Below are 15,257 nucleotides of genomic sequence, written 5' to 3' on the forward strand. Positions count from 1 at the left end.
GTCGCTCAGTCCTGTCTGACTCTTCGAGACCCCATGGACTGTAGCCTACCAGGCTCCTCCGTCCATGGGACTTTTCCAGGCAAGAATACTGGAGTGGGGTGCCATTGCCGTCTCCTCTTAACCCCCGAGGTGCCAGAAAAGGGCAGGAGGTAAGCATGGGGAGGCAGCTGAGGTCGTCCCTCTTTGAACCTCCACGTGGTATTTACTCTAAGCGACTGTTGCCAGAGGCCCAGGCCCTGGACTATAAAGCGGAATGTCTGCTCTCTGTGGCCAGAACTGAGCAGGTGAGCAGCTGGGGCAGAGGGATGTGGGTCAGCTTCCTAATTGAGCAGAGCTGGGGGTGGGGACTAAGAACTAAGGACCTCCTCTTGGAGCACTGTGGCAGAATTTCTTCTTCCCTCCACCCCCCAACCTCATCCCGGGAATACCTCAGTTTTCCCAACAGTGTAATGGGGGCAGGAATAAGTGAGCAGGGGAATGGGGGGCAAACGTGGCTGATGGAGCTGCTCTTGGGTTCTGGGGGCAGTGGATGGCAGGGAAATTTTACTAAGCAGTTTGAGCTCCACACTCTATATGATCTGATGAGATGAAAAAGGAGCATTCCATCCCATCCCAGGAAGACATCCTTTCCCTTGCAGCCACATTCAACTAGGTCAGTCCTTTTGAGCCCTGACAGCTTGTGCTCCCTACACCCCAGGGAAGGGTTAACAGATTTTTGGGGCAGGGCCCCCTGGGGCAAGTCCCCTGGGAGGTGTCCCTTATTTGCCTCTTCAATTGCATCAGGCCTCCATTCACCTTTCTTCTCAGAGAATATCATGGCAAGCATGGCTGCAGTTCTGACCTGGGCTCTGGCCCTCCTCTCAGGTGAGTCTTCAACACTGACTTCTCCGTGGAGGTGTGGGTGGACTGAGGGAGGAAACCCAGCCCCTGTTCACCCCCTCCCTCTCCACAGTGCTTTCAGCCACGGAGGCACGGAAAGGCTTCTGGGACTACTTCAGCCAGAGCAGTGGGGACAAAGGCAAGGTGGAGCAGCAGCAGAAGCTGGCACGAGAGCCCACGTGAGTGGCCAGGGCAAGGGGTGCAGGAGAAGGGAGAAGACACCAGAGGGTGGGATGGCTGCTGCTGCCCCATTCCTCAACCTCCCCATACTCCCTGGGAAGAGAGCATGCCAGCTAAGTCGCTTCAGTTGTGTCCGACTCTGCGACCCTATGGACCATAGCCCACCAGGCTCTTCTGTCCATGGGATTCTCCAGGCAAGAATACTGGAGAGGGTTGCCGTGCCCTCCTCCAGGGGATCTTTCCCACCCAGGGATCGAACCCACGTCTTTTACACCTCCTACAGTGGCAGGCCGGAGAAGGCAATGGCACCCCACTCCAGTACTCTTGCCTGGAAAATTCCATGGATGGAGGAGCCTGGTAGGCTGCAGTCCATGGGGTCGCTAGGAGTCAGACACGACTGAGCGACTTCATTTTCACTTTTCACTTCCTGCATTGGAGAAGGAAATGGCAACCCACTCCAGTATTCTTGCCTGGAGAATCGCAGGCATAGGGAGCCTGGTGGGCTGCCGTCTATGGGGTCACACAGAGTTGGACACGACTGAAGCGACTTAGCAGCAGCAGCAACAGTGGCTGGCGGATTCTTTACCACTAGCGCCACCTGGGAAGAGAACAGAGCAGTGCTAGTTCTGCCGGCTATCCTCGCCGTCCTGGGCTGTTTGGCACCCTCTGCCGGCAGCCGCCTCTGATTTCTCTGTAAATCTGCTGCCTTCATGTCCGTTGGAACGTGGAACAAGGGAGCAGGGGAGGGGACTCCTGGTTGCAGCTTCCAGAACGAAAGGATTATGTGAGTCCAGGTGCCTGTGTGCACAAGGAATTGAGCAGTGTTGATCTGGACATGTGTTGTTCAGATCAGTGTTGATCTGTGCCACATTTATAATTCCTGCCTTAGGAGTGCCGTTGGCTTGGGACCACCGCCCTGCATCCTTGGTTTCCCCAGAGGATCAGTGAGTGATGTCTTCGGAGCAGAGGTGAGTGGGCTAGCCGACTGATGGCTCGATTGTCTGTCCCCTCCCCCAGGAGCCTGAAAGACAGACTTGAGCCAGACCTCAGCGATATGGACAAGTTCCTGGAAAAGTTGGGCCCTCTGAACGGGCAGGGGAGGGAGCCTCTCGGGCTCCCACGCGACCCGGTGGGGATGTGGCAGCAGCTGCAGGAGGAGCTGGAGGAGGTGCGGGCGCGTCTGGAGCCCTACATGGCGGAGGTGCACGAGCGCGTGGGCTGGAACCTGGAGGGCCTGCGACGGCAGTTGCAGCCCTACACCGTGGAGCTGATGGAGCAGGTGGCCCTGCGCGTGCACGAGCTGCAGGAGCAGTTGCGCGTGGTTGGAGAGGGCACCAAAGCCCAGTTGCTGGGGGGCGTGGACGAGGCGCGGGGCCTGCTGCAGGAGCTGCAGAACCGCGTGGCGCACCACACTGGCCGCGTCAAGGCGCTCTTCCACCCCTACGCCGAGCGCCTGGTGTCCGGCATCGGGCACCACGTGCAGGAGCTGCACCGCAGCGTGGCGCCGCACGCCATCGCCAGCCCCGCGCGCCTCAGCCGCTGCGTGCAGATGCTCTCGCGCAAGCTCACGCTCAAGGCCAAGGCCTTGCACGAGCGCATCCAGCAGAACCTAGACCAGCTGCGCGAGGAGCTCAGCGCCTTTGCTGGCGCCCGCGCTGACGATGCGGAGGAAGCGGCTCAACCGGATCCCCAGGTGCTGTCCCAGGAGGTGCGCCAACGACTCCAGGCTTTCCGCCACGACACCTTCCGGCAGATTGCCGCCTTCACTCACGCCATTGACCGAGAGACCGAGGAGGTCCAGCAGCAGCTGGCGCCGCCTCCGCCAGGCCACAGTGCCTTTGCCCCGGAGTTCCTCCAAGCCGACAGAGGCAAGGCCCGGGGCGAGCTGCAGGCCCGCCTTGACGATCTGTGGGAAGACATCAACTACAGCCTTCGCGACCATAGTCCGGGCCATCGGGGAGAGCCCTGAGGGTCTAGTTGTCCACGCGCGCTCTGGAGAGCCCGCGATCTGAGCCTCTAACAAGATGCTATGTGCGTGTCAGAGGCCAGTCGGGCAGAGGGTGGAGGGTCCTGCACAGGATAGCTGAGGCCACCCAAAGGGCTGTCATCCTAGGCTTTGGGGTCTCCTGCAATTCCCCCATCCAGATGCATTACATTCACCAGGCTTTGCAAACCCGGCTTCCCGTGCTCATTTGGGAATCCTCCCGAGTTGCTCCATTCTGGGGTCGCGAGAGAGGGCAGAAAAGAGACATTCTATGTAGGAGCTCATGACCTGCAAGCCTGTTGCCATGGTGCTGGAGGCCTGTGTCTCTTTATCCCAGGATCTGGCTCTGATCACTTCTGGCCACCTGGTGGCCACTACTACAGCTGGTCCACAGACAGGAGCTCTTTTCTCCCCAAGGCTGTCATAACAACTTCTGCTGGAGGAACAGCAGGAAGAAAGAGAAAATGATGAGGGGAACCTGTGATGGGGTGTGTGTGTGTGTGTGTGTGTGTGTGTGTGTGTGTGTGTGTGGTGTGTATCTCTGTTGGCTGATGCTGGTGGGGCCATATGGTGTGGGTTGTGATGGGAGGGAGCTGAGCATGGATTTCCTGACATAACACTACATCTAAACAGTCCACTGAACCCTCCAAATTGTGGGGGCTTCTTAAACTCTCTGGGAAGCCTACTGTGTGCCCTCCCCATCTCTGGCCCCTCCCTCTTGACTCCCAGATGGAAGTCTAGACTTCTGACACAAGTGAAATAGATGCTTATTACGATGGAAGCTTATTTGCCTGGTGTGACTCTCATTTGGACTATGTCTGAAAGCAGTGGCCTCACCATTATCACCAAAGCACCCCATCACCCTCTCCAGTCCCTCGCTACTCTTTCTCATTGACCCCCTCCCAGTTCATTTTTGGAGGTCTGCTGCTCTGCCTGGGCTGACAGCTATTTGTGCCTGGGCTAGAGACCCTTTGGGCTTCCCAGGTGATGCTAGTGGTAAAGAACCTGCCTGTCAATGGAGAAGACTTGAGAGATGTGGGTTCGATCCCTGTGTCAGGAAGATCCCCTGGAGAAGGAAAGGCAACCCGCTTCAGTATTCTTGCCTGGGAAATCCCATGGACAGAGGAGCCTGGCGGGCTGCAGTCCTTGCGGTCACAGAGAGTCAGATGCAACTGAGCACACTGGAGACCCTTCCTTTGCACCTGCATGGCTCACCCATCTGCTTATCACAGGACAGTGGGCGTTAGATACAGGCTCCTGAGGTGGCCGGTCTTTGTTGTCCCTGCTGTTCCAGATTTTGAATGGCCTCTTTTTTGACAATGTCTCTTTTTATGACTGACAATCTTCTCAACTGACAACCCTCAAAATCTTACATCCCCCCACCTCCACCATTCCCTATGTACAGATTCACCGCTTGGGAGCAAGCCAGCTCCTTATAGCTCACTGGGAAATCGAGGGAGGGTGAAGTGGAAGGAAGAGGAGAGGGTGAGCACACCCAGTCCTGTACCCTTGGGACATCCTGGGCAGCATTTTTCCAGCTCAGCCTGCCTGGCACAGGGTTCTCACCACCACACTCCCTCACAGCATGAATCCCACCTCAGTCTGGCTTCATAAGCCTGCAGACTGGACCTCTCCCATGACACTCTCGATTTAGCAACTGAACTGGGGGAAACGTGCCTAGGGAAAGTTTAACCCGCCAAAAAGGTGTTCTTGGTGGTGGCTGTTAGGAAACCAGGAGGGGTGAGTCAGCTGAGGTCCAGTGTGGTGGGGATGACCAGCAGGACTAAAGGTGAAGGCTGTGTATTTGAGGCTGGAATTTGGGCAGGGGTTTACCTGGACAGAAACAGGGAGTGAGAAGAACAGATAGGTAGAGAGTGATCAAGGGACTAAGGGAGGGTCATCTAGAGCTGATGCAGCATGTGGCCCAAAGGTGGATCCAAGCAAATCCAGGTCAGAGTGCACCTCCTCGGGGATACCCATGGATGGCCAGGCCCCTTGTGGTCAAGGCTCTTGTAGTTAGACTTGTGGACCAACAGTTAGAACCCTGTGCGACGGAGCTATTGCAAAGGATCAATAAAACTGCCCTGGGTCTGAGAGGACGCTTTGGAGGTAGTGTCGCCGGAATTGAAATAGAAACAAAGGCTGGACATAGCTGATTCTCAAGGCAGGACTGGATAATCCGGCAACTGGTAAACCAGGCCGGATGGTTCTCCGAGAGGCGTCCGCGGCCTCTTTAAGAAGGGGCGGGGCGGGAGGGTGTGGGCGTAGCTGGCGGAAGTGCCGGAGGAAGGGGTGGGCCAAGAGAGGGACGCAAAAGCCGGAAGTTGAGGCCTGATCTTCGCGTGGTGATGTCGGCCGGTGGGGCTGTGGAGCCTGGGCTCCCGGCGGCGGCTGCCGCTCCCTCGCCCGCCCCGGCTCGGGATCCCGGGCCGGGGCACTTGTTCCGGCCTATCAGTGCTGAAGACGAGGAGCAACAGCCCACTGAGATCGAGTCGCTGTGCATGAACTGCTACCGCAATGTGAGGCGAGAGAGCGGCCGCAGGCGGCTGGAGGGTTGGGCAGAGTCGGGGAGGAGCGGGGGTCGGCGATCCTGGCAGGCTGGCCCAACTGGGGACCTGGAGGCGAGGCACTCTTGGGGCTCAGTAGATGGGGGGTTGGGAGTTTCATTGGTACTCTCCTTAACTGTTTTCTGCTTCCACAGGGCATGACGCGCCTCCTGCTCACCAAGATCCCCTTCTTCAGAGAAATAATCGTGAGCTCCTTTTCCTGCGAGCACTGTGGCTGGAACAACACGGAGATCCAGTCGGCGGGCAGGATCCAGGACCAGGGAGTGCGCTACACTTTGACTGTCAGGGCTCAGGAGGTGAGAGGGGCCCAGGGCAGTTACCCTGGTGTCCTAGAGAAAGCTTGGGGACTGGAGTCGGAGCTTCCGTCCAGGTGGTCGGACCTCAAATAAATCCACTTAAGGGTTCAAGCCTCGGTTTCCTCCTTTGTAAAATGGCGTTGGTGCCATCATCTGCTCAGGTGCGGTAAGATTTGTGAACCTGCTTTGTAAGGTATCAAATGAAGCAGGAGTATCAGAAGATATCAAATGAGCAGTAGTTATGAATAGTACTCTAGCCATTTGGGTGGCTGGTTCACATCCAGGTGCTATGCAGTCTGGACTGCCCCCAGTGGGGAGAGGAAAGAAAACAGCTGGGCTGGGCGCTCCAGTATTGTTGACTTCTGTGGACTGAAGGTTTTTCGTTCTGCCCAGGACATGGATAGAGAAGTAGTGAAGACTGACTCTGCCACCACTAGGATCCCAGAGCTGGATTTTGAAATTCCTGCCTTCAGCCAGAAAGGAGGTATATTTAAGATCAGAGTGTTTGCGCTGTTCCTGCCTGGCCTGAATCTTACTGTCTTGCAGAACTCTTCTTGCCAGGTGTAGTGGCTTATGTATGGATTTGGCCACATCCTTGTGATCTTCATTGGTTTAACCTAAGCAGAGCGCTTAGATAAAGTAGCTTAAGGTAGTATATAGTGACAGTAACACTGTGACGTACTTATTACAGAATTGTCTGTAATAATCACTCTTACTAGAGGTGAATGGAACTTTGTTCCCTGCCTCCTTGATTTTATAGGTGAAGTCAAGGCCCAGACGGTTCAGTGAACTGCCCAGGGTCATACAGGCACTTGATGGCAAAGCGAAGCCTGACCTGTCTTTTGTTCATACTCACCAGCTCTGACTACTGTTGAAGGATTGATCAGCCGTGCTATCTCTGGCCTGGAGCAGGATCAGCCCACTCGAAGGGTGAGCTGGGGTTTTCTCATTGCAGCAGCTCAGGGAATAATTTCTTCTGTACACTTGTTCACCTTCCCATGTGGCTGAACTGTCTCGACTGAATGTTGGAGAACTTTGAGGGGAAGCGAATGGTGATGCTATAGCTGCCTGGATGTTACATATGTTGTACCACTGTCCTTTCTACTTCCCCTCCTCCACTGTACATTGAGGCCTCTTATCAGACAGACACTGCACTATTAGCTCTGAAGAGCCTTCCCTAACACCCTTGGTTTTATCTGTGCTTCCTGAGTGCTCCATTGTGTCTTATACCTATATTGACATCTTATATATACATATATATGGGAAATAATAAAATTAAAAATTTAGTCATCTGTCTTCTTAAGTGGACAGATAAGTCTCTGGTTTTTTTTAAATAAAGCCCCATGAAAGGGTTCTCGTTTATTTACTGTTGTCTGTTGCCTGGCACAAATGCCTGGACTAAGTAGCTGAATGAGTTAAAAAAGGAGACTTGTCTGGCACCAACCATAAACTTCAAACTTATTTGCTCCATTTATTTATTTATTTTTTAAAATTAATTTTTGGCTGCACTGGGTTTTCAGTGCTGCGCGTGGACTTCCTCTGGCTGTGGCGCTCAGGCTTCTCATTGCAATGATTTCTCTTGTTGTGGCGCACAGGCTTTAGGTGCATGAGCTCAGTTGCTCCACAGCATGGGGAATCTTCCCGGGCCAGAGAGCGAACCCATGCCCTGTGCCTTGGCAGGCGGATTCCTATCCTCTGTACCCCTAGGGAAGTCCTTATTTGCTACTTCTTATTGTGAAGCCTGAGTGTGTTCTCAGTTACACTAAGATGGGTTGTGACTTCCTGTTGGAAGTTATGGGGGTATAAGGTCTGTCACCAGGGCTGATCTACTCTCTGTTCCTGTCAGGAGAACGAAGGAGCTGTGGCTGAAAGAATTGATGAATTCATTGTCAAACTGAAAGAGCTAAAGCAAGTGGCCTCTCCTTTCACATTAGTGAGTATTGAGGGACTCCAGGTACCCTAAACTTAGGGGAGGAGAGACCAATAAGACTGTCTGAGATTTTCCCGTGGTGCCTCAGTGTTAGATGGAGGATTGTATGTGATTTCTTGTTGTAACTGCTCTCTCTTTACCCATGTTAGATCATTGATGATCCCTCAGGAAACAGCTTTGTGGAAAACCCACATGCTCCCCGGAAAGATGATGCCCTGGTGATCACACACTATAATCGGACTCTGCAGCAGGAGGAAATGCTGGGGCTCCAGGTGAGTGCATTGAAGAAGCGAAGAATGCTCTGGAATTACCTTGCACTCTGGATTACTTGGCGTCAGCTCTGTTCTTCCCTTGACTAGGGCTTTGCTCTCTGACTTCCTTGTTAAACCCACAAGGTGGCAGGTGACATAAGCAAGCCAGAGCATTTTCTCTCACCTCCAGGGGAGGCTGAGGTCTATGTGCCAACATTTGATTTGCGTCTCTTCTACTTTAGGCAGAGGCGCCAGAAGAGAAGCCAGAAGAGGAAGATATCAGAAATGAAGTGAGTCACATTGGCTCTTGTGGAGGAAGGAGTGGTGGGCTGAGACTGACACCGTTCAGTCTCTTCCTGACCAACAACACGGGCGGCCACCAGCGCACCAGTAGCATGTCTTTAGCCTGAGCAGGGTTTACCTGCCTGGGAGGGCTCACCCTCCATCCCCATGTTGTGTTCCAGGTGCTCCAGTTCAACACTAATTGCCCAGAATGCAATGCTCCAGCCCAGACTAACATGAAGCTAGTTCGTATCTTTCATCGGGCCATTGGGTTGCTCTTCATCTGACTCAGGCATGAACATTCTGTTCAGTCTGGAAAATATTTCCTTCAAAGAAAGCATATGCTTTATTCTGAGAGATGAGGAGGATGCTGCCTTTGATGAGACTGTGCACTTTGGCTTTTGGGTTCAAAGAGAGAATTAAGCCATGGTCTCTAGGCTCTTGTGTGTGGTCTGAGCCATGTTGTCAAACACTGATGAGTGGGGATCACTGTGGGTGGTGACCTTGCCCTCTTCTGGGGGCTTGTCTGATTTAGGCTTGTAATATGTTTCCTGCAGTTCTGGGACCAGCATCTGTGTGTGTGTGAGATTTGGGTTTATTCTTTACCAGAGGGTGGTCTTGCTCTCCTGGAAGTAGATTTCCTTAATTCCCTCTTGCAGAAATCCCTCACTTTAAGGAGGTTATCATCATGGCTACCAACTGCGAGAACTGCGGCCATCGGACCAATGAGGTGGGTGGGCTCCGCCGTTTGGGAAGGAGCTTAACTTGAGGGTGACCCCTGTCTGGCTTCCGTCCTTTTCCAAGCTGCTTAGGGTGAGGAGCTCTTGAAGCAACTAGGAATTAGCTTAGAGGAGAAAAGTTAGAAATAGCATAACTTGTTGAAGACATTCAAAGTTAGTTATATGGAAGAGAGAGACCCATTTTTTTGACTCGCCTCTCAGAGGGTGAAAGTACAGGGAGGCAGATTTTGGCTTAATAATAAAAAGCTTTCTGGGTCTGTCTGAAAATAGAGCGGTCTGCCTTGGAGGGTTGTAAATTCTTTTCCTGGGTGTAAAATCTTTTCCTGGGTGTATTCAAGCACAAATTTTAAATTCTTAAACCAGAAAAACTATAAAGGGAATCTACCTATTAGATGCAACTAAAAGTCCCTTTCAACCTCGAGTCACTTTTTTCAAGGTGAATTCAGTTTCTTGGCGATCTGGGGTATGTTTCGGCAGGCTGCTGGTGCTAGGCACTCTGCTCCTGGCCTGCTCGCCCTGGTTTCGGCATGGATGACTGCTGCCATTGTGGGTATAGAAAGCACTGTCCTTGGTAGCCAGTAGTGGGCCTGAGTGGAGGTCCAAGCCTTTATTCCGTCCCCCTCCCCAGACTCCCTGCACTAGGTGAGGATGGCGTCTCCTCTGCTGCTGCTGACACTGTTCCCATCTGTGCAGGTGAAATCTGGAGGAGCTGTGGAGCCCTTGGGCACCAGGATCACCTTCCACATCACCGATCCCTCAGATATGACCAGAGATCTGCTCAAGGTGACAACCCGCGTGGGGAAGTGACTCTCTTTCACACATGGCTCTGTGTCAAGGGGAAATCTGTCTTCTCCCAATCATGGGAGAAGTCCTGGGGTTGTGAGGTACCTCCTTACTCCCTTGGGTTTGAAGATCCCTGAGTAGAGTTAATCGATGGTCAGAACTGCAGATTCAGAAGGTGACCCAGAAGCGCTTTCTGATGACTTGGCAGTCTTTTGCCTCTAGTGTCTGTAAGGGCCCTTGTTTCTGGACTCATAGTGACAGGATGCCTGCCAGCTTGGAGCCATGACTCAGAATGTCCCCTTTTAAAGTTGGCTTCAGGAGTGAGTCTGACTTTAATTGGAGATTCAGAGAAAACTGGGACAGCTGACTTTGTCCCCAAATTGTTACTGGTAGTATTAATTTGGCAGGAGGACTCTGGTTAGCTTTCTCCAGGGGCTTCTGATGTAAAGCCTAATTTGATCTCTCACCTTGCAGTCTGAGACATGCAGTGTGGAAATCCCAGAGCTAGAATTTGAACTGGGAATGGCTGTCCTTGGGGGCAAGTTCACCACACTGGAGGGGATGCTGAAAGACATCCGGGAACTGGTGAGTCCCCTGAGGATAGTGCCTGCAGCTTCCACAGTGTGGCTGAGGGCGAACGGGCTCGAAGGCCTCAAAGATCCTGGGTTTTGGAGCTGATAACCAAGGTTTCTTTATTTTTAAACTGATTTGAGTTAAACATTATTTTGGATTATGACATTAAGTTTATGGAAAGTTCAGAGTGGAAAATCTCAGGCCTGACTCTGGGTTGATATAGATATTTTTTGGTTTTGAATAAGTCATTTATTTCACTGTAAGATGGGGGGACGAGGGTCCTTTTAGTACCTGAAACTCCTGAACATACATGTATATGTATGTGTTGACTTAACCCATATATTTGTTTCTTAGTGAATAATTTCATTTAATTGATTCTCAGTTGTTAGGTATTTTGTCTTTGTAATTGAACTTTACTTTGTGCTTCTTCAAACAAGGACTAGAGTTCATATTTAAGAACCTTTCTATAGCTTTTGTTTCATGTTGCCCATTATCACTGGCAGATTAATCCACAGTCTTAGGAGTGGCTGCCTAGGTCAGAAGGTGGTGTAGAATAAATAGACACCAAACCTCCCCGATGGGCATCCCTGGTCTCCACCCCTCCCCCCTGGCCCCCCGCCTCCATCAGGTTTATGGTTAAACCTAACAAACTGAGCCAGCATTTTAGCAATCTGGATGCCATTTATTGCAGGTAACCAAGAACCCTTTCACACTGGGTGACAGCTCCAGTCCTGGCCAGACGGAGAAACTGCAGGAGTTTAGTCAGAAGTTGGACCAGGTGAGAGGATCTGGTTGGTCAGTGTTTACGGTCCTGGGGTTCCAGTGAACAAACAGGAGGCTATATACCCCTTCTTGCCACATAAAAACATCTAACATGTTGGGAATTCTGTTTCCAATATCCCATGCCATCTCCTTTCTTGGTTTTCTCCCTTTTTTTGTTAGAGCATCTTTTCCAGTAGCATCATGAGAAAGTGCATGGGAAGTAGAATTCCTAGGATTTTGCATGTCTGAGACTTTCTTTATTCTACTCTTGTACTAGTTGAATGGCTGGGGATAGAATTCTGGGTGGGAATAATTTTTTATCAGAATTTCTAAAGGCTTCCAATTTCCTGCTAATGTCTTTCAGTTTATCAGTTTGGCTGTTGAGAGGCTGGAAGGCATTCTGCTTCCTGATCTTTTGTTTGTGACCTATTTTATGATACCTTTCTGTCTCCTGTGATGTGAAATTTCAGAATGTGCTTTGGTGTGGTTCAGTTTTCAACCACTGTTGCTAAGCACTTGGTGGGTTCTTTAAATCTGGAAAGTCATGTGGCTCAGTTCTAGGGAGCTTGTAAAAAATGCTCTATTGCTTTTTCTCTGTTCTCTCTGAAATCTCTATGTTTTGGATGTTAGACTGACTTGTCTGGTTGTCTGTAATTTTTTTTTTTGTCCTATTTTTTTGTTTCTTTGTGTTTGCTCTTCTGTTGGAGAATAATTTTCCAGCCCTTTAATTGAGCTTTTCATTTCCACTGACATTTTCCAAGTGGCTTTTTTTGGTCTTTCAATACTTCTCTGCCTGCTTTTTTTTTTTTTAAATAGCATCCTGTTGTATTAAGGATGTAGTATTTTTTTCTCTTTGAGAATGTTAATATTTTTTTCTTATGTTTAATTTTCCTTGCATAGGTTCCATTTCCTCCTAAGGGTTTTCTCCCCCCCCCCCCCATTTGATTTCTATCTTTCAGTGTTAGGGGCTTTGTTTAGATATCTGGTAATCATTGGATGTCTATTTAAAAGTAGATGACCAAACCACCTGAGTGGGGTGAGTCTTATTGACATTGGGTCACTGGAGAGGGATTCAGCTTAGCCATTTTGTTGAGGTGACTCCAATGCTTGAGTTGTTAAGTGTTTCCTCTTGGGCTGGTCAGATTCCCAGCAGTGCGTGTTCCATTTCCTGGCCTGAGGGTGAAGGCTTGGCTGGCAGTGTTCTGAGAGCCCAGTGTGGGAATAGGACTGGGGGCGGGTATGTTTGCACTGAGGCTACATTCACTTAACTTCCTGTTCTTGATTCCTTCCGCTCTACCCTCCACTGGGTCGGTGTCCCCCAGGCCATAGTGCTTTGCGCTCACTTCTCCACAGCATCCTCTATCTGCTCTTGGGATGGAGGAAGGACAATTGTTGATCTCTTTGGGGTGAGAGAGGAAATAGGGATGCTTCTTATAACTATCAAAGATTCTTATTTTAGATCCTCTCCACTCCACCTCTAGAGGTACCTCCATTTCACTAGTTCTTAAAACTTTGGGGGATTCTGCAGTGTAAATTAGGTTGCTTGTAAATTAGGCTGGCAGACACAGCTCTTTCCTGCAAGGAACTATGTAAGATTTACATGATCATGCTGAATTCTGTCTCCTTTAGATCCTCGAGGGTATTTTGAAGGCTCACTTTATTATGGATGATCCGGCAGGAAACAGCTACTTGCAGGTACAGTAGACCTTCCCTGGTATTTCATAGAGATGTCTTTTCTGACCATCCTTAAATACATATTACTTCTCCAGAAACTGAGACACTCAATTCTAAATGAACTCCTTTTTATCAGGGAAACTTAGCAGAAATTGGAACATGAGGAGGGGGGGAGGTGGAAGGGACTGTGTGTCGAGAGGGGAAAAAGGAGACTCCCAGGTTCCTCCTTCCTCTGGTCTAGCTGGAGTCCCAGCTCTCAGTACAACACGGAGTTTCATTTTGCAAATCTGGCTGCAGAGCGAGGAGACATGGTGCCTCGTCCAGAGGCCAGGATGGGAAACTTTAAGCTGACAAGGGAGATACTCTGGTGATTGATAGTAACTTTAACATTTATTGGGTAGTTATTATGGATCAGGCAAAACTTTTCTAAGATTGCTCCACAATTTAGAGTATGCTACCTTCTTTGTAAGAAGGTGCAGGTAGAAAGTTTTCCTCCCTGCAGTCCCCTCCCAGCCCATGCGAGCTCTGTTACTGCCCACGAGCTGAGCCTAGCTGTTGGGTGTTGAAGGCCCTTCGAAACAATGAAGGGAATTCCCTGGTGGTCCAGTGGTTAGCACTCTGTGCTTCCATTGCAGGGGGCGTGGATTCAGTCCCTAGTTAGGGAACTAAGATCCTGCATGCTGCTTGGCAAAAAAAAGAATAAAAACTCATTAAGGTCTTGATAAAGTGGAAATTCAGAAGTTGCCAGGGGGAGGGGGATGGTAGGATGGCAGAGGCACTGATGATCTGTCCTTGGCCTTGCAGAATGTGTATGCACCTGAAGATGATCCTGAGATGAAGGTAGAGCATTATAAGCGCACATTTGACCAAAACGAGGAGCTGGGGCTCAACGACATGAAGACAGAGGGCTATGAAACAGGGCTGCCTGCCCAGCGGTAGCAGTGGCGGTTCTCAGCCAGCCTCCAGCGCTACTCAGACGATGGGGTTATTTATTGCTTTTGGAAAAGGCTGGAGTTGCCCCCCTACCAGGCCTTGCCCATGCAGGGAGGACACCTGGTCTAAGTCGGAGATCTGGGCACACTTTCTGAACAGTTTGCGATGGAAATACAAACCTCTTGGGTTACTTGACCTTACTTTGAAGGATTTGAATTGGCGTGGAAAGAAACCGAGAAATGAACCAGTGGGCATGTCATTGTCACTTTTTTCCTTTCAAGTCTTTACCCTCCCTCCACACAGTGCTCTCTCATATAGGGCTGGAACTCTGAAGAGTTGGGAGAAGGTGGAAGACATCTACATCTGGAGTTTGGGAGTTGGGTTTGGTATATAAAATACTGACTTTCAACAGAAAGAGTCTTCTGAGGGGAGGGAGTCTAGGACAGGTGAAGAAGTTCTCATTAAAATGGTGGCACTGGCCTCTGAATTCACTCTGTCCTTGTTTGATATGCTGGTAGAATTCAACCTCCTGAAGAAAATTTATTCTAGTGGAGCAACTGTAACTTAGGGAGTGGAGCTGGCATCTCATTCACTGCTTCAGTAGATGTTCGAATGCTTGCTTTGTGCAGATACATCATGGAACTGAAGAAAATAAAGCTCTGCTTTCATGGAGCTTCAAGTGTAGTGGGGAGAGTTGACAGAGTGGGTGGGGGTTGTCAAAGCCAACCAGAACAGTGTCAGATGATTCACCATGTTATGGAGGAATGTCAAGCAGTGAAGGGGTCAGGGTAGTGCCAGGGAAGGCGGGGCATTTGCCTTATTAGATGGAACTGCAGAGAAAGGGCCAACCAGGGATTGAATCCATGCCCCTCTGGCCATGCTACTGGTTGTGAATTCATTTGATCCTTGAGCCCTGTGAGGTAGGCTTAAGACCTGAGCTTAGTCTTGTCAGGCTAAGATTTGGTAGTCAGTAGAATGGTTAGAGGTGGAACTGAAGACAGAAATGGGCAGGAGGTGATGGCGTTGAGAGGACTCTACTGGTAACATTCCTGGAGCAGAACTGTGAGACTTTCCCAATGCCTACTGACACCAGGGAGGATGCTGGGATGTGGAGTTCAGCTTGAGATACATTAAAGTGGACTAGATGCCAAGGCGGTGTTGTGAATGGACCCATGGGGCCTTCCAGCTAGTGAGGCACTATCAATCCACTGCCCCCTTCTCACAGGCCCTGAGAGACTCAGCCTTGTCTTCCTGGGCCTGTGCTGTGACCACTCAGCATTCCAGTGGTTTAAAGTGCAGGCCTCAGGGCGGTAATCTCAAACCTGTTCTATCAGGTATATTTTTTGAACCTGTGTCCCAAGATATGTGTTTTTATTTGTTAAGTATAATAATGCCTCATTGGCTAATATGTATCCCTTAAAAC

At 50.5% G+C, this 15,257-nt stretch overlaps 2 protein-coding genes across 3 annotated transcripts; both read left to right on the forward strand.

The window, feature by feature from the left end:
- Positions 1–503: 503 nt before the first annotated feature.
- On the forward strand, positions 504–3,829 carry APOA5 (apolipoprotein A5). Its single transcript, XM_020902603.2, has 3 exons — positions 504–864; positions 953–1,058; positions 2,077–3,829. Exons 1-3 carry the CDS (start codon positions 816–818, stop codon positions 3,026–3,028), a joined length of 1,107 nt encoding a protein of 368 aa, XP_020758262.1. The 5' UTR covers positions 504–815; the 3' UTR covers positions 3,029–3,829.
- Positions 3,830–5,348: 1,519 nt separating this feature from the next.
- ZPR1 (ZPR1 zinc finger) lies at positions 5,349–14,325 on the forward strand. Of its 2 annotated transcripts, none has more exons than XM_020902615.2 (14): positions 5,349–5,562; positions 5,745–5,906; positions 6,300–6,390; positions 6,766–6,836; positions 7,753–7,839; positions 7,986–8,108; positions 8,330–8,377; positions 8,552–8,618; positions 9,029–9,099; positions 9,803–9,892; positions 10,367–10,477; positions 11,157–11,243; positions 12,857–12,922; positions 13,706–14,325. In XM_020902615.2, the coding sequence occupies exons 1-14, from the start codon at positions 5,392–5,394 to the stop codon at positions 13,838–13,840; spliced, it is 1,380 nt and encodes a 459-aa protein (XP_020758274.1). In that variant the 5' UTR covers positions 5,349–5,391; the 3' UTR covers positions 13,841–14,325. The 2 variants fall into 2 exon arrangements, with proteins under 2 accessions (XP_020758274.1, XP_070329655.1); XM_070473554.1 differs by having other exon boundaries at positions 5,490–5,567.
- Positions 14,326–15,257: the final 932 nt, after the last annotated feature.

This window comes from Odocoileus virginianus, chromosome 10, assembly GCF_023699985.2.
Source record: "Odocoileus virginianus isolate 20LAN1187 ecotype Illinois chromosome 10, Ovbor_1.2, whole genome shotgun sequence".
NCBI classification, from domain to species: domain Eukaryota; kingdom Metazoa; phylum Chordata; class Mammalia; order Artiodactyla; family Cervidae; genus Odocoileus; species Odocoileus virginianus.